This window comes from Mixophyes fleayi, chromosome 7 (genome assembly GCF_038048845.1).
Source record: "Mixophyes fleayi isolate aMixFle1 chromosome 7, aMixFle1.hap1, whole genome shotgun sequence".
Lineage (NCBI taxonomy): Eukaryota > Metazoa > Chordata > Amphibia > Anura > Limnodynastidae > Mixophyes > Mixophyes fleayi.
This window is the reverse complement of record NC_134408.1, coordinates 112128130-112152134: the sequence shown is the minus strand read 5'-3', so window position 1 is coordinate 112152134 and position 24005 is coordinate 112128130. Positions and strand designations below refer to the sequence as shown.

The 24005-nt window shown below is 39.5% G+C and overlaps 1 protein-coding gene across 1 annotated transcript in view; it reads left to right on the top strand.

The window, feature by feature from the left end:
* The first annotated feature begins 4403 nt into the window (after nt 1–4403).
* The window catches only part of RAMP1 (receptor activity modifying protein 1), a 68930-nt gene continuing 49328 nt past the window's right edge, over nt 4404–24005 (top strand). Inside the window, exon 1 of the mRNA XM_075180346.1 lies at nt 4404–5653. Within this exon, the coding sequence (XP_075036447.1) occupies nt 5602–5653 (52 nt within the window). The 5' untranslated portion in view covers nt 4404–5601. The remainder of the gene's footprint in view (nt 5654–24005) is intronic.

Genomic DNA, 24005 nt, shown 5'->3' with positions numbered 1-24005 from the left:
ATGGTCTGACCTTTCCACCTTTATTGGTTTTGCTGTTGCTGACTGCCCTGCTTCGATTCCCCACTTATCTATGTGCATGTTTTCCCTGTCTGCATGGGTTGCCTATGTGTGCTCCAGTTTCCTCTTACACTCTACTAGTAGGTTAGGGAATTTAGATTGTAAGCTCCAATGGGACAGGGACTGATGTGAATGACAAATATTCTGTGTACAGCACTGCAGAATTGATGGTGCTATATAAATAAATAATAATCATATGACTGCCTGTTTCATTCTCATGTCTGAAAATGATCGTGTGTCCTCTTTATTTATTTATTATATTTATCTTGCTGTATCCATAACTTATGAAATCCCTCTTTGCATAATCTCCGATTTATGTTTTTTCCTGCACTAGGGTTGCCTACCTCCTCTGTTACTGATCAGTGATCCCTGGCTGATCATTAAACTTGCTACAAATTGTGGTTAGAAAAAACAATGTTTCCAGTACAACAGTTCCTGTTTAACAATTGGTAACATAACAAGTTCATGTGGACTTTTATGGCCTGGCAGTAATATGATTGAATAGATTGATATTGATATGCGCTAATGTGTTATTGTTTTCAATTTAAAAGACTTAAAATATAATTTGCTTTAAAGGTCATTTTCCTGCCTCATCTCTCCGAGCTCCCATTTCTACCCCATATTTCAGGTATTTATGTGGTTTATTGTACCAATGATGGATGTTCATGTTTTTCAAATAAAGAGGGCATTTGGCTCTGGCCCATCATTAGCCATTCCATAGACAATGTCACAGATCACATTTCTTCCCCATTCTGGTGTTTGGTCTGAACACCAACTGAACCTCTTGACCATGTCTGCATGCTTTTATGCATTAAGTTGCTGTAACATGATTGGCTGATTAGACACGAGCAGGTGTACCTAATAAAGTGGCCACTGAGAGTATATCTGACTACATTCTGAAATAGAATTCCTCATTTTGAAGTTTCACTCCTGCTGACACAAACCCTAGAAATGGCACTGTATACAGGGTTACCTATTTTTCGTTTCAGTATATGCTGGGTTTACATTACGTTATGGTGAGTTTGTGTGTTATGTAATATTGGCAATAATAATTGTGTCAAGTAATTCACAAAATATCAAAGATGCAGCAACATAAAGAGACTATTACATGGAAAAGCATTGTGATACATACTTTTAGTACCCACATACATCTATTCAGGATAATAGCTGAAGAGAGTGAAAGGAGCTTTCTAGATAATGGGTAAACATAAATATGGATTTTATGGATAAAATAAAAAATGTGATTTAATATTTATAAATAGTATTTAAAGAGTGTTCTATAGTGCAGTCTTGTGGTTTCTTTGAGCTGACATTTTCCCTCTGCCTGAACGTGGTTGTAATAATTCAATCCAACCCACGTTCTGAGAGCTAGAAGGTGAAATGCAAGTTCAAGCTACAGGTGGCTTCTGTCAGAAATCATCGTGATGAGAGCTACCAGGAACCTTCTGTACCCCTGATTGTGGGTAAAGTACTATAACTGTACTGTACAGTATATAAGTACACATTTTCAGTTTACTTTTCTTTGGACACCACTCTAATAATTTAGTTTTTGACAGAACAAGGCTGGACAGACCAGGGTTATTGTCAAGGCAAATTGGAGCATAAGCACATGTATTGTGATTTGTTTAGTTGAGAATGTTGGCAAGTATGAAAATGATCATTAAAACCATGCCCAATCTAATAAACCACACACAATTTATCTAGACCACAGCCGCAAATGAGTAAGCACATTTCAGATACTGAAATTTAGGGATGTATGAACATAAGTAGAAACTGCCATCATACCTGCCGACATTCCTGATTGGAAAATCCAAACAAATAGGCCACACCCCTGAGTGCACAAAGCACACCCAGAAACACCCTAACAATGCCCAAACCACCTCTATTTTGGACAAGACTCATTTTCCAACAAGCTACGTTACATTAAGCTGACAAATGTTGGGACGGTTCTGGGAAAATCCGGACTGTTGGTAGGCGTCGTATTCGTGTACCTCTTCACAGTTAAAATTTAAAAAGAAACGGCACACTGGACAAATTATCATGGAACATTGGAGAATACTTGTATGTCTTTATGGATTTCCCTGTAGCAAAACAGCTCCCAGGCAAGGGATTAGAAATTATATCTTGAATCAATCTGTCTCTCTATGTTATCTCTCAGTCAGTTCAACTAACAGTTGTGTATAATAATGGTTCATTTATTAAGTCATAACAGATTATGCAACATGTATGGGCTATTGCGGCAAAAGATTCAACCAAGGTCCAGTATGATTTATTGTAGCAAATTATTCAAGAAGAAATTGGAGATGCAGTGACTTAAGGGCCACAAACAATGATGGATTGGAAAAAACCTTACCTAGGCTGGGGGAACTCAGTTCCTGTGGTTTCATGCAAATGGAAAGAGCAGGATATGGTGAAGGCTGCTTGAGTTCATAAACAACTTCCACTTAGTGAAATAATGCAAACTGGTGGTGGCAATAACAGCAGCAGCATGACGTTGTGGGGTTCTTGTGATACATATTAGTTCCTGATAACATGTAGAGAAACCTTTCAATATCACAGAATATGTGAACATCATTCTGATCAGATACATAGTTTCAAGGCAGCAGTGTACATTATAAATTGGCTTTTTTCAGCAAGATACTATCTATGGTTCCAGGAACATGAAAGGATAATACAATAGCGTTTCTCTATTTCAATTTTATTGAGCATTTGTGGCATAAGATAGAACAGTCTAATTGATCTACCTTTACATCTACCTGTCTCTATTGGTGGCATGCTGTGGATTCTGTGACACCTTATAAATAAACGATGATATTGTAACAAGCGTTGTTTACCTCTATATTTAAATGGATAGTTTGATTTATTTTCAGTTATGTTTTGCAAAACAAAACTGAACTTTGCTAGGTTTTTTTTTCAGAAAACACAATGCATTGTTACCATAATATATTTTGTCATGGGATGTATGTACGTTTTTGTAGTACCTGCTTATAGCCTGCAGATGTCACAGCTGGTGTAAGTGCTATAGTCTTATATATGTCAATGGGATGCAACCACTTCATAGACAGCAAATGCAGGTTGCTAAAGTTACTGCCCTACAACCATAAAGCATCAAAACTTCCACCGAAAATGGAAAGTAAGATGTAAATAAGAAATAGGCAGCCTGTGGCCCACCAGCCATTTTGGAACCACAAGTTACAACATGCCCTGCCAGCCAGAGGTGATGCATGCGGAATATTATGATATATGACATACATATACTGATAGAGAGCTATATGAATTATTATTAACATTTATTTATATAGCACCAGCATATTCAGTAATGCATTACAATTATGTCATGGTTATACAACATGATGAAGCAATCTTTGGTGCGCCAAAGGTTGGTTAAGCCTGAAGTAAATACAGGTGATAATTAGCATGGTCCTACCCTACACAGTTCTGAGGTGCACATTTTTTTCCAGAATTTTTGGGGGTTACTGTGAGAATAAATTGCTCTTTAGCTTGCCGGTAAATGTGGTTACTATTTTTACTAGTTTGTATCGTTTTTAGCTATACAGTCGTTTATGAAAATTAAACACAATTCAGTGCAAAATGGTTGCTTTTTATGTTACTAGATACCATCCTATGAGATAGTGAATTTAATTCTGCATATAACATGTATTTTGTAACACTGACTCTTACATGGTTCTGCTCAGAGCTCACTGATAATGATCCAGTGAAACTAGACTGAGTGATGCTATGAAATCCTATCAAGAGCAATAGTGACAGGAAAGACTAAATATTTTAAAATGACTTTAATCTTATCTCACAGTTCAAACAGAGGTCATAGACCAAAATATAATTCTGTGTTGTAATTATATATTATAAAAGACCTTTATTTGAAAACTGTAAAATGTATTCTAAAGCTAAATACTAAACATTACTAAAAGTATGTCCTTCATGTAAATAAGTTGAAGTCATCTGTTTATATTCGTGAAGGAATGAACTATATACATTGTTTAAGTCATTCCAAAACATTTATTTTTACCTCTATATAAACTCTTTCACTGGCACTGAGCACGCAAGAAGCGAGCCAAGCTTTTAACTATTATTCGGTCTAGTGTAGTTTGCTAGGGCTACATGGAATTTCAGCACAATTAATGTTGTGTAGATACTATTGCAGATAAAATATTACTAGCACAGCGACTGCAGCATAACAAGTAGCTAAACATTGCCTAGTGAACGTAAAATGTTAATTACGTGTGCAATTGTAAAACATGCTTGGATCCTCTGGAGTCGTTCTGACCCAGGTAGCTGCAGTATGATAAAGTAGAGAGCAGATAAGAGTGTAACACGATCAGACTGTAGGTTCAGCTGGAAATGTTAGGTATTGCTGCTGTAGATCCAATGACCCGCTCTGTCATTGTGAGTGGAAGCAAAATACTATTGAACGCAGACCCACGAGACGAACCTAACTCACAAAACTCATTATTGAATTAATGTCACCCTGGTGTACTCAGCCATGCGTCGGAAAGACATCCGTCCCAAGTCTCTTCCATGCACCCGGTGTGTCTGACACCAGACCAGCAATCAGTACCACATACTGTGACAGTCCCCATATGGCAATGACAGACATTCTTGGGATTATAGTGAGAGATCTCGACTGCAGTCTGTTCCTACAGATCCTATTTATATCAGATCCGGGTCTAAACTTAGATGCAAGCAACAGAACAGAAGACGGAGACAGGAGACCCTCCACTTACAAAGAAGACAGAGGGAGGCAGGATCCTCCCCATCTATAGTGGGAGTGGGGGAGGCATGGGAATACGCACCTAGAGATACAAGGGGATAGGAGAACCTCAACCTACACAGAGGGGGAGAGAACACTCCACACACACAGAAAATTCCAGCCACTCCGGAGAGCGTGAGGAGAGATCATTCACATACAAACAGACATTAAAGACCTTCAGTTTAGAGAGGACCTTCAGTTCACCTTAACAAATCCAGAAAAGCATTTATCAAAGAAGATCACGAAAAGATAAGGATGAGATCTTCATAACTCAAGAACAGTAAACTGCAAACTGACCATGGAAATTCCCAAAACGATCACCTAAGAAACAGAAGACAGTGGTGATCGCAGTTCTCAGAGTATAAACTTGCTCTGCCTGATCTGTCTCCTGCTGCTAGTTTTGGTTTTAGCTATTCTTCACAGACACTTTTCAAGTAAGGTCATGTAGCACAAGACTTCTCCCCTTCAAAAGGACCAAACGATCGTGAGTGTGGTAGCCTGCAATTTCCTTACAGCATCTCATAGGCATAAACAGAGAACAAGCTTTGTTGACTTGGAGTACCAGAAAGCACCCACGCGTGGTTGGTCCACTGTAGCACCTCCCTCATCATCTTGAGGGCTGTTAGAACTTCTCTTGCACCTGGATGTGTCTGGTCTGCTGGATATATTTATATACAAAACTATTACGACTGGAAGTTCCAAACTTCATAACCGTTCTGATGGCTCGTCCAGCGCGTTTTTATACAGCGCTCTGAGCTGCGGCACATTGTCCAGAAATGCACCTGGGACTCCTTCTCACGCCCAGACATCTGCTCTGGATCCTCATAGGTAAGAGCTTCTCTTTTACTAGTAATTGGTGGTACATCTGAGAATCCGACCTGTCAAATGCCTCATTAGTTTACAAATAATTATCGCCCTGTGTTTCCAGTGAAATGTTCACAGGTGTATAATAAACAAGTTTGCAACATTTAATATAATTGCGTATAATTATTGCCTTGATCTTCCCGTCACCTAGCTGAAATGTATCCGAATAACTTCAAATAGTTGCATGACACATCTGGCACGTATTCCTTTTTATACTTACATGTACAGAATTTATTTTACTTCCCTGTAGGATGGTGGTAGAAAGTCTGCTATTGAGTAAGCGTTTTGAAACTACTTCTTGTTATTTGCAGCTTGTGACCTGGTTTATAATCTTTTTATCTAATATTTTGAATATAGCATTGTGTTATTTTGTTGTTGACTAAAGTGCACAACTGACTTCCGTTTTAGTAGTGCACAATTGTGACCTGATTCAATTTTTTTTGTAATAACTATTTATGGCAGTATTGAACTGACATTTTTTTTGTCAGAAATTATAGTTATCACTCATATTATGTAGACTTGCTCAGTTTTGCCCGCTGTACAGTGGGCATAAACAATATGTGACTATCCTGTATTGTTGGAACTACAAGTCCTATCATTCCTCACCAGCCAGATTTTCAGCGCTCTCTCTGCTATACACTCCTCTAATTCACCAGTTAATATTGAAGAAGTTAAGTCAGTGACTATCAACAGTGCATTTTAAGATGCTCTGCAACAGTCTTAGAATTGTGCAAGTTAATAAGTAACTTTCCATGTTCATCCTTTTCATAGCATTGATATTAACCATGTATTTAAAAGCTGTAAAGAAAATCAGTATCACTGTTTATTACATGCTTTATTATAGCATGGGTTTCTGCAGTGATTTAACAGAACATATTATGTTCAGTTATTATTTTACAAACAGATCTAGTTAGAAAAAGAGGATGTTTTATATCACAGAGTGGAAACAGTGAAAGGTTCTAATATTCACAAAACTGATTATTAGAGCTATTCTACAAGTCCCAGCTGCAGATGGTCCTCCTTATAAGTACTTCCAATAAATGGCCAACGGACGGAGGAGGCTTCTGAATCTGGTACCTGTAACTTAATTTCCTCATTTATGAAAGTTTATTTTGTTATTTAGTATTGGGGCATAGAGCTATTTAAAGATGACACTAGACATTTGAGTGGTTGTGCACTTTGCTTATATACTTTTACCCAGCATCCCTTACTCTATAGTATTTCTTTATGTCAAACAGGTGCTGGCTATGAAGCAAAAATAGTTCAATAAAGAAAAAAAATCCAAATAAAATGTTACTTGAAAAAGTAAGTAAAAATGATCCACGGTGGCTAAGTGATTAGCACTTCTGCCTTACAGCACTGGGGTCATGAGTTCAATTCCCGACCATAGCCTTATCTGTGAGGAGTTTGTATGTTCTCCCCGTGTTTGCATGGGTTTCCTCCGGGTGCTCCGGTTTCCTCCCACACTCCAAAAACATACTGGTAGGTTATTTGGCCACTAACAAAATTGAACCTAGTCTGTGTCTGTGTGTTTGGGAATTTAGACTGTAAGCCCCAATGGGGCAGGGACTGATATGAATGAGTTCTCTGTACAGCGCTGCGGAATTAGTGGTGCTATATAAATAAATGGTGATGATGATGACCCCTTTCAGTGCTGCCTATGATAAATACAGCCTCGGACAACTGGTTTATAGTTAGGCATCTTCATCATACTGAATGATGAGGACTCAGCTCCTTCTTTTACCTTGATCACTTTGTAACTGCATCTTGAAAATGTAAAAATGGAGAATGAGTATATTTACTCATTTGTCACTCCAGAGATTGTTTCTGCAATATATTGGCAAATGTGACAGCCTTAGTATTGGGAATTTTACTAAGACACTTTTTATAAACTGTTGCATCAATGCATCATTTTTAAAGATCAAACTAATTCAGAGATTGCCACATGTTTATGTCAAGAATGCACGCATAAACATTATGAAGCAAAATAACAGTCTTAAGTGTGTATTTTGAGTCGCACGCATTTCATGATATGTCAGACTGAAAAACTGCAGTATAAACAGGTGTACACATTTGTAGCATCTAGTGTAGTGTAGAAATATGGCTGAAAGTGTTAGTTCTGTATGCAAAATTTACATTACCCTATTGAAATGCAACATAATGTAATACATTATGATGTGTTTAAGTGTCTTGACAGTGTTATTAATAAATACAAACATTGTATTTTTCATATAAAATGTCATTGAATACAAACACCTTCACATCCATGATTTACCACTTTATAAATCCAATGGAAATTGTCTTTACTGTTGTAAGCCATATGGAAATGACAAACAAACAATGCAAAAAGATGTCCGCAACTAGAAATAATAGAGGCGCAACGCTAAAGATTGAAGCTGGTCGGGTCAATATGCAAACAGCCAATCAGAAGTGGCTAGTTAATGCTGCTTATATCATAGTTATCAGTAAGATCTTTACATCAGTACTCTGGTACCTGCAAAATATACGCCCCATGAGTAGCATATCTGGAGACGTGTTCAAGTCTAATTAGGTTGCATCTTTACCTACACTTGTCTGCACCATAAATCTAGTCTACACTCAAATCTACATAAGGACCCATTCTGGTATATATGTGCAGTATGGAAATACATATTGTTACACCACACAAAAAAACTTACATCCAAACTTAAATGAGGCCCTTACTGTACAAATTATGTCTTGGTTGTTGACAGGTGGATAAGACTCAGGTAGAGCAAACTTATTAATGGTGCATGTTTACTTTTGTTTCTATATAAATGTTGCTAGGGTCAATTACTGCTGAATTCTGCCTCCATGTGTTGTTTTTCACAAGTGTTGCTCATTTGGGTCATTTACAAAAAAAGTGCAGTGCAGATGGGACTGAAATGTATGTGCTTGATAAATGTGCCATCTGGGACCAAAATATTGGAATCAACACCCTTGCATCTCATCTTTAATTGAAGCGTGCCTGCCTCTGTGATTATATCTGTAACACTCCACCTATTGCAAATTACAGCCCTCTCCACTTGTTGTTGAGGGAAGCATTGAGGAAGAATTTCTTTTCTTTACTATATAAATATGTACATATATAAAAATATGCTACAAATTAAAGAGGGCATCAAATCAGATAACATTTGTAATACATAATGTTCTGTCAGTACTAGAAGTTATGGTTTGACCTCAACAACCACCTATGCCCTGCCCCTGAATTAATACATTTACAAATACATTAATAGGAATGTACTTTTGCAATTTCTTCCACCACCACTTTCTCATCGGACACATTTTTATTTTTGAAACATAAATATACAGTGATATGTTTTCATTACAGTGGCACATGACCTTATCAAGCTCCCCTAGTTGATTTTGAAGTTGCACAATATGGTGTAATTCAAGAATGGCACATTAAGGGGAGGGGGGAAAAACATTTAAATACATTTTTAGATAAGTTTTGGTACTATACTGTTTTCTACACTTAAATACATAGCCTTCATCAAAGTGTTCCCTCATATTCCCCTAATCCAACTTTTACACACACAAACACAATTCAACACAAATAAAACTACATATACTTGCATTTATCAATAAAGTTAAGCAAGATAATTAGTTAACTAAGCTTTAATTAGCTCATTAGTGCTAGTTGCATCATTTTAAAGTGGGTATTATGCGTCCAGTTAGAAAGATCTGTTTTGTTTAGTTTTGACCCTAGGGGGTAAATGTATCAATCTGCACATTCTGCTAGTCCTTGCTATTTGGGGACTATGCAGGGCAGATTTAACACAGCAATGTCTTTACAAGCAAAACTTGTCTAGATAGATTTCATTATGAATAAAAATAATAAACAGGGACAGGTTCAAAGTCATACAGAAACATAGAATTAAAAAAACGTGTAAGATAAAAACCACCACCTATTTAATCACAACAATAAACTGTATATATAGGGGCCAATTCAATCCGGCCCCGTTATCCTAGGAATAACGTGGCCTGTGTTAGTATGGTAAAAGTGCGCAGTATTACCGTTAGTATAGTAATTTTAACTCTGATTTTTGCTCGCAGCTCTCTGGGCCGTAAGCAAAAATTTGGATTAAAATGACCGTATTAAAGGTAATATTACTAGTGCCGCGTTAATCCAAGACTAATGAGGTCGAATGGAATCGGTCCCATAGAGCCTTTCAGATAAAGAGTGTCATAACAAACATTTAGCAAGCAAAAGAAGAAGACGACAGGTTAAGGGATCAATTTATTAAATGTTTAAAAGCCCTATCTTCATCAAGGGATCAGCGCCACCTATAGGAGCGCTTTTGTCAGCAGTAGTCCCAGCTATGGGGAATATTTGCTTGTTCTCACTGGCAAGAGTTCCCCATGCAAAGCATGGAAAAGCCTGTTTAACAAGATTGTGGTGGTACATTTACCACCGCAATCTTTCTTCTGGTATTGCCATCTCAGGTTGACGGTAGCAGAGCAAAATGAACTGAAAAATTAGTTAATTATTTAAATAAAGCATTTTTTCACCTGTGAATAGTTTAAAACTTTGTTTTTATAATTTAAATCTGTTTCTGACATTTTTTTATTAGGTGGAACACAAAAAAAACCAAGTCTGCACTCTCATTTCCAATGCACATGCATGAACCAGTCAGTCAATTTACGCATGTACAGATCCCATTAAACTAGCTTGGCGTAGCACTAAGCCAACCCTACCGCTCCAGGCCAGCAATGTAGAGAAAGCTGAGTACCGCTCAGCTGCCTCAACGATTTTTTAATGGTAAATTGCTGCGAAAGGTGATTTTCTGCACTAGAAACTCAGCCTTATCGCTGCATTTTAATAATCAGAGTCCTAAAATTTGCTATTCTGTCCTGACCTATAAACCTACCATTTAAACCCCGTTAGAAGGAAGAAGTTGTGCAGGTGATATATTTTAAACCGATTTCCATTTCCACATTAAACCAGTTTTTATTTCAAAGCTCCTTGGTATTTTTACCAGGTAGCTTTGTAATGAGGCTAGGGAGGATTAGACCCCCATACTGTTTAGAGATTAACACTTGTTCCCTTAGTTGCCAGTTACCAGGAATAGTTACTATGTCCTTAATGCTTTAGGAACATTGTTTGTAACATTGGTAGCAAGGGCATCTGTTTTGGTAGTGTTGTGTTTAAAGAAATAGGCCTCCCCATGTGCTTCTAAAATGTGTAAGGGAGGGTGTTAGGTCTAAGGGTTGTTTAAAAACACCAAAATATAATTCGCAAAAAGACTAAATTGTTCTGTCCATCCCCAGCTCTAGGTCTCTGACCTCGCTGAACATTCTAACTTGTTTCTCCCAGTGGTTCTGTAGCTAAGACAAAAGGGTTGAAAGTGAACAACCTGGAGAGTATTCTTAGTGATTAGAAAGTTTAAGAATAAAAAACCTTTACTAAAAGCTCTGGCTGAAGGTGTGTAAATGGGCAGAAAAGACTGTGAGAGGTGCCCAGCAAAGCCAAACCAGGCTAACGAAGAAAGAAATGAGTGAATAGTACTTAATGTGCGGTGGAAAGCAAGTGGATTGTCTTTCAAATTGTGAAGTTTAGAGTAGTGTAATGCAAATAAGTTGGCTATGTATAAAGGGTTAGAGATTTTGGATCCTTTGTTATTGGTCAAGTCCAGGATTCTAATAATAGCTTGCTGCCCTTAGTTTTTGAGCCAAGAGCTTATTTGCTCTATTAACTAGAGTGTAAAATGTCTGAAGCAAGTGAGAGAGTGCTGCTAACTGAATATGCTTCATGGATAACATCCAAAGTTGTTCCCTTCCGTAATAAAGCTCCTGCTGATCAGTTTCAGAGGGGCAGTGTTGGGTTTGCAACACTGAGATGTTATTCTCTAAATCTCTTTGTTGTTGTATGTTTGTCCATTTAATCCTGGACCCTGGTCGGTATGGCAGTAATCAAAACAGTTTTGTGGAAGCACCAGTATGTAGTGACTGACAGATCTTCAGGTGAATTGGTTTCAATAAAAAGATCTTATGTGCGTACACTGAAGCAATTTTGTACAGTTATCTTTCCTATTTTCTGGTTGAATTTCCCATTTTTGTCCTCTACTTTGTCTTCTAGTGTAAAGGAGCAGTTGGAACTAAATACAGTTAACACTCCATTACTGTAAAGCAAATGGCATAGACGTTAGCTTTGATTTGTGAGAAAGGATTTGAAAAATGTCTTTCCTGGACAGCTACAACATCAGCTATGTTTCTGGAAAGAACTAAGAGCTAATTTAAGTTTATGTGGGGTGTTAATCCCTGTGTGTTAATTGACAGAAAAACAACCACTGAAAAACTCTAGTATGGTAACTATATATGGGTTTTGTCAGTCTGTATATGCAGCCAATTAAATCTTTATCTGAGGCCAGAGGTAGTTGTTTTCTAAACAGAGCCGTGGCACTGGATTCATATTCTAAGTTAAATAAATACCTGATATTATTGCAGCATGATCTATCCTCTAAATTCAGAGGATAGATCCATCATGATCTGTCCTCTAAATTGATCCACTCCTTTCTGAGAGCTGCTCCTTCCCCCCTCTAGAGCCTACTGGCTGGCTATTAAGTCATTGCAGGAGGAAATAACTCCTCAAAAGATTTTATATGATCCACATGGTCACCCAAACCGACTTCAATCCCTGCAGGGAGGCAAAGGTGCATTGAACCATGTAAACGGAGTAAACGGTAGTTTTCTCCACAGAATGCCCATTGCATTATTTACTAAGGGTTCAGTGCAGGAGAAGTCATAGATTGCTCCGGGTATAACCCATTTAACGTTTCTGAAGGCAGCCCCCATATATTAATATGGGGGCTGAGAAATTATGCGATTTACAAAGCTGCAAAAAGCAAAGCTTTACGATGCGATGCAAAGTGTTGCTCATCTCGCTTCATTAGGCTAAAATTTTAAATAAACCCCTAGATCTTACATTAGAGACAAGAGATTTGCTGGTTTAAGACATGGGCAGAGGGAGGCAGGCTTCACATAGCAGTCAGTGACACTTGTTAGTAGATTCAACAGCAAAATGTAGAAGCAGGGTGACATGTGTGGGTGGTATAGACAAATTACTGCGGTTAAATACACATTTAGGACTTTCAATCTGGTAGGTTTTTGCCAATGATAACATCAGGATACCAAATACTAATGGGGGTTTGCTTCAGCGAGCTGATGAATAGAGACCCCTAGCATGGTGGTTGTTGTTGCTGCCACTTATTGCAGAATGTATATTACTGGAATCCCTATTTAACCAGCTTGAAAAACAGTTTTCCTGCAGCTAATCCCAGGTCATCAGGGACATTGACCTCCGTGTGGAAAACTTGCAGATGAGGGTAAAGTTACCAGCTGGTTATAGCTTCCTAAACAGGAGTTTATTTATCTTTATAAATTCTGCCCTCCAGAGCAGTTGCTGGGTTAGCGCAGATGAGGAGATGTGTAGGCCAAACCGCGGCCTCAATTATGAAGAGAGATCCGGACCAGTGAGCGTCATTAGGCCTGAAGAAGGAGGGGAAGACTCCCACACATCTCCCCACGTCAGGGAATATATTACGTTAATAAAAATTGCCTCCAATGGGTTTCAACGTGTCCAGTTCAATTGGCAGCAGACCACACTCCTCATTACATATAATTCTGTACTGTACAGTACAAAAAGCACAACTATCATGAATGCTAATGACTCAGTACGTACTGGTTTCACTTTTAATTCCATTATGATGATATCATGATGTCATTCTCTTTTCTCACATGAGCTAATTTTTATTTGATTTCAATGCTAATTATCTATACTCTGAATGCAGCATTCATTTCGTAACGGTCAGTTTTCATGCTCATCTTTAAATCCAGTAAGTGGCATATCTGGAACAAAAGATTACCATCACAGCCTTTCAAGTGGAGTCTTATTTCATGTCTAAAACTATGACTGTACAAACCCTTTAACTGCAATGCAAAAAAAATAGTTGGTGGTGCAGTGTGGATGGCTAAACCTTAGCAGTCTTTGCAGAGTCAGAGCAATTAACTTTCATAGCAGTAAGCACCAGATGTGATACTAATACTTAGTAACAGAACTGAGTGAGCCTGTCTTAAATAGCAAACAACATTCCATCCCCTGCTTTGTGTTACTAGTTTGCAATACACTGTGCTAGCTACTTGTGGCTACAGGTAAAACATACAAAAACACATATTAAATCTCCAAGCAATGTCTGTTCTTTGCTTGAAATTTTAAATGGGCAAACGCTACAGTGAAGTTGGCCAGTGCCTGGTGATGATTCTCTATTCCCTTCTTAAACCCCCATGCTTTTTAGCATGTGTGGTCACCAGCACATGTACAGTAAAGCCCAAAGAGGTCTTTACTCATAGTTGCCTACTCTCCCGCAATGTCTGGGAGACTCACAAATTTCTGGGAGTTCTCCCGGACTCCTGGGAGAGCAGGCAATTCTCCCTGATCCTGGCCGGTTGTGTAAACTAAGCGGAGGGGCGGGTTTAGTGACGAAATGGACCAAGCATCGTGACCCCGTCCCCTGTTTTTATTGGTTCAGAGTAGTGATGTCCGTTTTAACTAATGGCGCGATTCTTCGAGCCCTGCCCCCAGACATCCACCTGCACCTTCGGACCTTCCGGGAATCATCTTGCCCATGTTGGCAAGTATGTCTTTACTGTTCATACGTCAGACTCTGCTCATGCTCAGAAGAGCAGAATGGGGACTGGCATAGAAGATGGAGAAACAACGCTGCCCCCCATCGCATGTGCACCTGTTATGACCCCCTTGCAAGTAAATACAGCAGGCAGCATCTAAGAGAACTTCCTGGACTGAAGGCATAAGCCACATGGGCATAGGGTACTTGGGAACAATAAGATTGAATAACAGAAAATGCATGATTTCTAACACCAGTGGGCAATGGGCCTTTGTATTCTCTTACTAATACTAAGAGAATAGGTATTTATACTGAGATATGTTTTTGTTCAGTAGATATGTGAGGCGTGCGATCTACCTGTATACAGCTGAAACAGAAGATCCCAATGGGGGTGATGCAGAGTTGTAAAATGGGAGTAAAATTACTCTTTAAAAAAATAAATAAATAAGGCATGTAAACAAGCATATATCTGCCCATATGCAGAGTTGTACACATCACGTGATGCGTCCGCTTCTGAATCAGCTGCATATGTGCCTGCTTTAAAATAAGTCATCATCTGCAAGTATTTGCACCTGCCCTCTAGTGAATGCAACACATATGCCCCCGAACAGGAGTATAAGCACGTCTCGGCAAGTCTGCATGAGCCGCATGTGCGTAAACACGCTTTACTGTACTCAAACAATGTTAGAACGCCCCTTGCGTCCACAGTACCATCTCTCCAGGTGCTTTCATGTGCAAGTGCCACAATCATATAAGCCTGCATAGGTGCATAAGTGTTACTCACTTTCCGGGCATGCACAGAACGATTTCACAAAATATAAGTTACACAAAATGACATAAATGTGTGGAGTTCGTTCTCCCATGTTTGCGCGGACTTCCTCCGGGTGCTCTGGTTTCCTCGCAGTCTAGAAAAGCATTAATTGGCTGCCGACAAAATTAGCACTATTGTGTGTGTTAGGGAATTTAGACTGTAAGCTACATTGGAGCAGGGACTGATGTGAATGAAAAATATTCTCTATAGAGCGCTGCTGACTTGGTGGCGCTATATAAATAAATGATGATGCACCCCCCTCTGTCTGCTATGTCTGGAATAGTAGGTTACAGTTAAATTAACACTATAGATGACATACAATTACTAAATGCTTTGTCCTGTTACATTACAATTCCCAAATATGTACAGATACACAAATCAAGTAACTAAATATGATATGTATTGAAATGGCTTTAAATTTTCACTTTCAGATAAATATAACTTATTTATTACTGTGTGATTTCCTGCAACGTTTACTTTTTATATCTTAGACTTGTGCTTTACAGCCTTAGCTTTATATTCTCAGACAGTAGTTTATTTTTGTTGCCTTTGGATCTAACACAAAGCTGCTATCAGTATATATTTGTATCCAATTCAAACAACACTGCAGAACTATGCTGTCTACCTAGGCAACGGAAATAAGTAACTGTGCCTTATGATATAAGCATGTAGACAGAAATATAGCGCAATGTATTCAGTAAAGGTTGTAGTAGGCTATGTTCATATCATTGAGTTAATGTCATTTCAAGGTTTAATGTGTTTCTTGGTTTAAAACTATATTAAAATCATTATCAAATGTACTTTTTTGTTGCCCTTTATTATAGTGTTCTGAATTAATGTGCCTTCATGCATATTTCTTATTTCTCCCATTCACTAATTAGACGGGCTGAGGAGTAATAAGATAAGTGAATCCCCTTGATAATTAGAAGATCGCTTCTTTCCCTGCATGCCTAAGGCTATGTTATAGGTTTTTTTTCACTGGAAAGGTAAGGTAGGAGATCATGGGCTCTTCAAGGGAACATTTAATTTTTCTTTTCATCTTTGAGAACATTTAATTGTTTTGTGCCTTATTCTTTTGTTGAAAAGATTATATGACCTGTACATGTATCATAGAGAGAATCATAATGAAGGTGCTTAAGAACACTAGAGTTAATACATGTATTGCATCCACCGTTTAAGATCAGAGAAAAGTATAATCCAATGACAGCTCCATCCTGCAGGGCTACTTTGAGATTCTGCTGTTCGGTGTAACACAGGTCAAGGGATTTTTTTTCATAATAAGTTCATTTTCTAACATTATAATTTCAAGGTTGTTCCACTTTGAGGGAAGAGTGATTGTATATGCAGTACACGTTACTATGTACATACAGTGTGCATCACTATCACAAATGCAAATATGTCTCTTTTCTTGTGTACCTGACCTTTGGGAAGTAGTGTCTAGCTTAGTTACTTACTTGTCAGTTCTGTAGATAGATCAAGATTTACTCATTTGGTATGACCAGAGCTGTTTTAACGAAATAGCACAATAAGCAAATGCATTGTCTTGAGTCCACCAAGAAAAGGTTGATTAAAACTTTGAACTTGATGGGTAAAATGCGCATAACAACCAGGGCTTCTACGGGGCTCAGCAGCTGAGGGTGCCGGTCGGGGCTTCTGGAGTTGCCATCCATGCTGATTAGGGTCCTTCTTTCTACGGTCTCTCTGGTCAGTATGGAGCTTGATGAGCTTCCTGCTGTGTAACATAGCAAGCAATTCATTCCCATCCCCTCACCTCTCCCTCACTTCTTCTCTGAACAGGAAATGAAGTGGAAGCAGAGGAAGAGGAGGTGGCCAGATGGCTCATTAAGTAAGTGTGGGAAGAACACGGCCATAGATGTAAAGGGTTGCTCTGGTGGCCATAGCTGCAATTACAGTCAGTACTTTCTGCCCCGGCTAACTGGTGCGTACAGCAACCAATACCAGAGCAACCCCCCGAATATACGGGTGTTTAATACAGTCACATGTGGGAAGACTCTAGTGCTGTGGTGTGGTGCAGTGCAAATTAAATATTGGGCGCCAGGCCATCTCAGTTCAAAACAGAATAAAACTTTATTGAATTCCTCTTCTCGTCCAGCACAAAAGAGCATAACGATTGCAGGTAAAGGTTATATGACCACTTCAACTTCTCCGGCACCAACTTTGCAGCAATAAAATATTTCTGAAAGTTCCCATTGTAGTAGGAGCAGTCATTACGCAGCACTAGCAGAGCCAATCATTTTCACAGTCAGACTGTAGACATGGTCCAGAAGTTCTTACATCTTATAAGTACACACCATCTCCTCCATCAGGGACCCTCTTTTCCAACTTTTAGCCACGCTGACACCACACAGCGACCCCCCCTCAAGGTATGGGAGTGCTTTAAAATGGGGCTCCTGCGGGTACTGTATGGAGTGATTCCCCACTATCCAGGGACCTCCGTTCATCCCTCTGCTGAAGCTGCGTCTGTTTGGGGGAACACTTCCAGATCATTTTATACTTGTCACATATCCCAGTTGTCAGGGACTTCTCCATCTCATACTTGTAGTCACTCACAGTACTCCCCTGACTGCAGGGTCCAAAGGTACTGCTACACATGGCACTTTCCCTCCTACTTAGGGACACTTAACTCAGCCTCACAGGGCATCTGGCCATGAACTCTCTCTCCAGGTGCTGACACCCCTCGGGACTATATCCAGGGGCTGTCTTCATTGCCTGCTGTCATACAAATGTTTTTCTGTGGCAGCTGCCATGCACTCCCCCCTATCCAGGGTCTCTGGCTACCATCCATCCATGTCTTTCTCTTTCAGGCACACTTTTCCAGCAGCTTCTCATCCAAAGGCTCTACCTTTCTGCTGACCTTTGTAGTGGGGGAATCTCCCCCTCTTGTCCACTGTCATCGAGAGGTCACTCTCATGTAGGGCTGCACCATCTCATGTTCTCCCCTGCACTGGTACCTCTCCTGGGGGTACCCTTGACACTGCCCCTCATTCTGGGGTTCTTTAATGCCCACACTGGGCCATTAACTTTGTGGCTCTTTACTTGCCCTCACTGGGCTCTTACTGCTGGGGGCACTGTCCCCCTTACAGGGGTGGTTCAAGAGGTCGGAGTCTACTGCTATTGGGCCCTAGTAGGCTTTCCAGGATGTCCCCTGGTGCCTCGTAGCAACCGCCGTGCCCGCACCCCTTCCACTTTCTGGGGACCTGGGACTACCTCCTTCCTCCTAGGTTCCAGCTAGAAAATGGCTCACCTCTTTCGGCATGTATCCCCATTAGTCAGGCCTCCATCGACAATTACCCACACAACAATCGACCGTTGGTCACGCCCCATCAATAACGCGGCCACTCACGTCATCAATGGTCACCTTTCTTACACTGAAGACCTTCAAAATTTTGCTATGTGGCCCCAAAGTCCTATTTGCTTCCCTGATGTGGAATATAAATAGGAAATCCACTTACACAAAAATTGATTATGAAGATGAAGCAGACTTTATTGTATTGCTCATTTTATTATGACAAAGATATTTGAAGAAGTCCCACTCCAGTGTCAAAGGCAACAACATATGTTGTAAAGTTCTTCCTTTGACCTTCAGTATCATCTTTCTCTTGTCTTTATTGACTCCCCTGAGTCTTTCCCTTCCTCCTATAGCATATCTGTCTCCTGATATCTGCACCTCCTCATCACGATATACCATGTAAAACATTACATAATCCCAAATAGGGGACACCGTGAGAACATTGGGAGTCCATTCATACATTCTGAAACATATGTATTTTCTTAAATATGCGCATTATTAGTGGTGCATAACTGATAAACATTCCCACGTTATGACGAATGTGAATCTGATAATATAATGCAATGTAAGACACAGGTTTTTAAACTTGTGTTCTGGCAAAACTAGGATTTCAGCATTTGCCATGCCAGAATAAAAAAATGCACATATAGCTTTAAATATGTGCATTAACCTCACGGCACTACACATGTCCTTATAAAACCCCATTAACATAATGTTAGACAATGACAGAGTTCATTCAGAGATGGATACAATTTGCTTCAATAGGTATGGATCAATCACTGCATTTAATATATATGTCACTAATTCTCTAGGGGCTCTACAGTTGATATGGTTATACATGTATGCATTAAACAATAACAACAATGGCTCCATCTGCAATTAATTCTCAAGGATTATTATATATATCTGCATTTGGCTGGTCACATCTTCAACATATGAGAATGTTTGCTATGAAATTAATACATAGTAACTGGAGTTTTGTGCCACCTATAAAATAAATTTTAATTAGTTTCCAGCACTAAAGAACACCTAGAAGAATTGTGTGAACCATTAAACATGTACTTCCATTCTGCTATGTGAGTTTGTAACATGAGATGGACTCTTATTTCTGGTTCATTAACTTATTTCCTATTAAAAGGTAAATATTCTTGGCTTATTCACAGGGAAATAAGTTATCAGTTTCTCTAATAAAAGATGCATTGTACATATTTCCAATAATCCAAATTTGGTGGTTGTCATTTCCTTTTCAGTTTATTAAAATATATGTAGGAGCCATTAGAAAGAAACAGGTGGATTCTTAGCATATTACCATTATACAGGAATGGTAGTTGCTCAATTAATTTGGGTTTAGGTTCACAGCAGGTGCTATTGAATGGGAGAGTTATCCATAAAGGAAATAAATACAGGGAAACATCCCTGACCACACTGCTGTGAGTCAGTCAACCCAGCACGTCACAGAGCTTCTGCTAATAGGGTCGTCCTAACAGTGTCGGACTGGGCCCAACGGGGGACTGCAACACTAGGGGCCCACCAGAGGGGGTGTGGTCAGCCATCATAGAGGCGGGACCAGACACTAGAGGGGGAGTGGTCAGTCCACGAAGGAAAGCTAGCACCTTAGTGTAGTATATAAAGAATGCAGTGTGTGTATAAAGAATACACAGTCTTGACCTGCCCCTTAGATTGGGCAGAACAGTCACCAAAAATCAGGATTGTCCCACTAGACCAGGCTTGGCTAACCTGTGGCACTCCAGGTGTTGTGAAACTGCAAGCTCCAGCATGCTTTGCCAATATATAGCAGCTTATTGCTGTAAGGGTATGCTGGGACTTGTAGTTGCACAATACCTGGAGTACCACAGGTTAGCCAAGCCTGCATTAGACTCAGAACATTTCACAGACTGTCCTACCTGTTGTTGTCACTTTTACCACCTGTGGCTGCTGGTTTCTTTAGTTGCGGCTTGTCTGGATCCTGGAATGTTTAGGGCTCTATTTGGAAAAAATAATGGGTACATTTAGAAACGCCAACCATCCCTGCCATTATATTAACAGCACCCACATTTAATAATTAGGCCTCTCTCCAGCCTCAACATTAAAGTAATAGTGCTCACATTTGATAAATAGATCTATTTTCCCTCCAACCAACCCCAACATTAAATTAATATTATTCCCATTTAATAAATAAACCTATTACCCTCCCTCCAAACAGCCCCAGCAATAAATGAATAGCATTTACATTTAAAACATCCATTTCCCACGACCATTCCTAGCAATAAATATTCACATTTAATAGATAGCCCCCCTCCCCACACTCAGCCCCACATTCAAATATAGGCCCAAGCCACCTCAACATTAAAGGTCCCATCACCCCCTCCCTATAGTGTTCTCTGTGCAGCCCCCTTCCCTATAGTTTAGCATGGGCAGCCCCCCCTCATTATAGTTTAGCATAGGCAGCCCCCCTCACTATAGTTTAGTATAGTCAGCCCCCCTATAGTTTAGTATAGATAAGCAGCCCCCCTATGCCACATAGTAGTGCCCCAAAACAATTTTATGCCACACAGTAGTGCCCCCAAAACAATGTTATGCCACACAGTAGTGCGCCAATGTTATGCCACACAGTAGTGCCCCCAAAACAATGTTATGCCACACAGTAGTGCCCCCAATGTTATGCCACACAGTAGTTCCCTAATGTTATGCCACGCAAGTGTCCCCAATCCACACACACATTATATATATATATATATATATATTATATATATGTATATGGATAGCACAAACAATATAAACAAGTGGTTAAAGAGTCTACTTACCCATATGTTGATTGCTGCAGCTTCTCTGCTCCTTCTCCCTTCAGCGGCGGCTGGAACATCAGCTGACAGGGGGAGGGGCAGGTCACATGATCGCATCTGCAGCAGCGGAAATGCCGGAGAGGACTGCGGGCACACTGGTGAGGGCAACCCATGTGTAAAAGGGGGTGTAGCTGTAAGGTAGCCGGGCCTACCGGTGATTTTACTGGTAGCCCGCTGGGCCAGTCCGACGCTGCGTCCTAACTCTAAACAATGAGAATTCCTATATACTGGGTCATAGATGCATGTGTTTTCAAATTGAGCGATAACTTGCCAAAAGATACCCCAAAAGCTTCCAAATGGCAATAGAGGACCAGCACTCACAATCAGCTATTGATTTCCTTTCTGGATAACCCCACCCTTTCAGGCACCTGCTGTGAACCTATAAATTGATTGAGCAACTACCATTCCTGTATTCTTATTTGAGAGGCATGTCTGGTATCAGTAGATGATGGGGAGTGTATTTTTATGTAGAGGTAGTAAGGTAGCTCTTTTACTGGCTCACAACAGTGCTGCTGGAGGATTTTCTCTATATTACTATTATCCCAGGAATAAACCTTTAAAATTCCAGGGTTGAACTGGGGGTTTCCAGTGAAAGGCATTAGTGGGGCCACTGATGTATAATGTCTGCTCTTTAGTGTTAGTTCATCCCACTCTAATGAGAGGACTAATAGTCTTTTCTCAGTCAAGGTGGAGAACTAACTTTGTGTTTCTCCATGACTACATCTTTTAACTCTATAGAGGCTTTGTCACTGCTTACTACTTGCCAATCTCCTTAATATGTTTGGCCTGATAATACTCGGTAATGCTGGGCAATCCTTCAACAACTTCCCTACATTAGTCAGCAGCTTCAGTCTATGCCTTCAATTCCCCAGCTGGGTCAGGATTTTATTATCAAAGGCATTTTATGAGTTTCTAGTGCTCAAATTTAATTTCTCTCCAACTTCTCCGTCCCTATTCTTCTTCCTTTGAGAGACAGTTTTTGATAAATTATCTTCTTGCCCCACCTCACTAATGCTGATAAGTTAGCAGCTGGGTTGTTCTCTAAGAATTCTTCATGATGTTATATATGGGAATTGTATACTCCTTTGTCTCTGAGTAATGTGTCATCTAATTTCCACTGCTATTCATGGTAGCTCTAGCCAGGAAAGTGAAGAGTACAAAGTACAGGAACATGATCTGTCCATGTCATGTTGCCAATACTACAATCTTTATATCAGCCAATAGTTTTATTGAATTTTACTACTGGCTGTTCTGCAGAGTAATTTCACAATAGAACAGTCTATTGGTGGACTTATACTTATATACCCCCACCTACTATGACCATCCCTACTATGACCATCAAATAAGATTATGTTGGTTTGAATTTATTCTATATATACATGATATTGTGACTCTTTGTGAATATATGCTACCTTTAATGAACATCTATCGTCCATATTTATCCCTATTGTTCTGTTCCAACACAAAAGGAGCTTGCCTACGCATCAACAATCCCACTCCACTTTTCTTTTAATCTGCATTACTTAAAGAGATGTATAAGAAGTCTTTATTATTAAGCCTTAGTTCAAGGCTTTATAATAAAGATTAATAATAAACATTATTTTGCCTTTTAACCTCTTACATTCCACCCAGAAAACGTGTCTTTTATAAGGGGTATTTAAATCCTTAGAATTAATTGAAACACAAATTAAAGACATTAGTCAAATTCCCTTGCTATTTGCACTTGCTTATCACTATATTAAGGTATTGATTGCATTAATATTCCGTGCCCCAGTGTCCACTACAAAATCACAAGTGCCGATATAACGATAACATTAAACATAACTCCTATCCGGTGGTAATCGCTTGGCTGATGACGATAACACTGACACAGAGCACACCTACAAGAAAAAAACGATTTAATGAAAAAACGACGAGTATTGACAGACTTACCTTAAAAACGACTGTGCACATCTCCGATGGCAGCAGAAGGTTGAGAGGACCTCCTTCCGACTGGCCAGCAGTACTGTGTGACGTCAGTGCGCCCTTCATGCCTTTAAATTTAAAACGCCAATGTCGGGACCCTGTTTAAACAGTGTCCCTGCAGGGTCCCGACATTGCCACTTTAAATTTAAAGACATGAAGGGCGCACTGAGGTCCAGTCTTTTTTAAGGTAAGTCTGTCAATATACCTGTCGTTTTTTCATTAAATCATTTTTTTCTTGTAGGTGTGCTCTGTGTCGGCGTTATCGTCATCGGTGACCCGTATCCCACTATCTACCATTTTTAAAAACTCTTTGCTCTCCTAAGAGGGCTTATTCATCCTCAAGTATACATGGAAGAGATAACTATGGGAGATGATACAGTGTAACACAAAACATCACTATAATAATTACTACGCCAATAATGTGGACTGTATTCATTCTATAAGCAATAGCATAATTAATAATTAAGTGTAGATGGCAAAGTGAGTCTAATTTCAATGAGCTCCGTAGCAACTAATGAGCATCTTCAGTTGCAGAAATGAAGCTTGTTATTGTAAATTGTTCTCACGTGGAGATCCTCAGGAGTCTGATTCATGGTGTATTGTCTACTCTTTTTCATACAGTTCTATATTTTATGGTGAACTTTGATCCTTGGGCATTTCTTTGGAGACTGCATCACAAATTGGGAGCCCATATATTTGATGATTTAGCTTCAATGGATAATTTTTTTTTTTCCCCTGGGCGTTC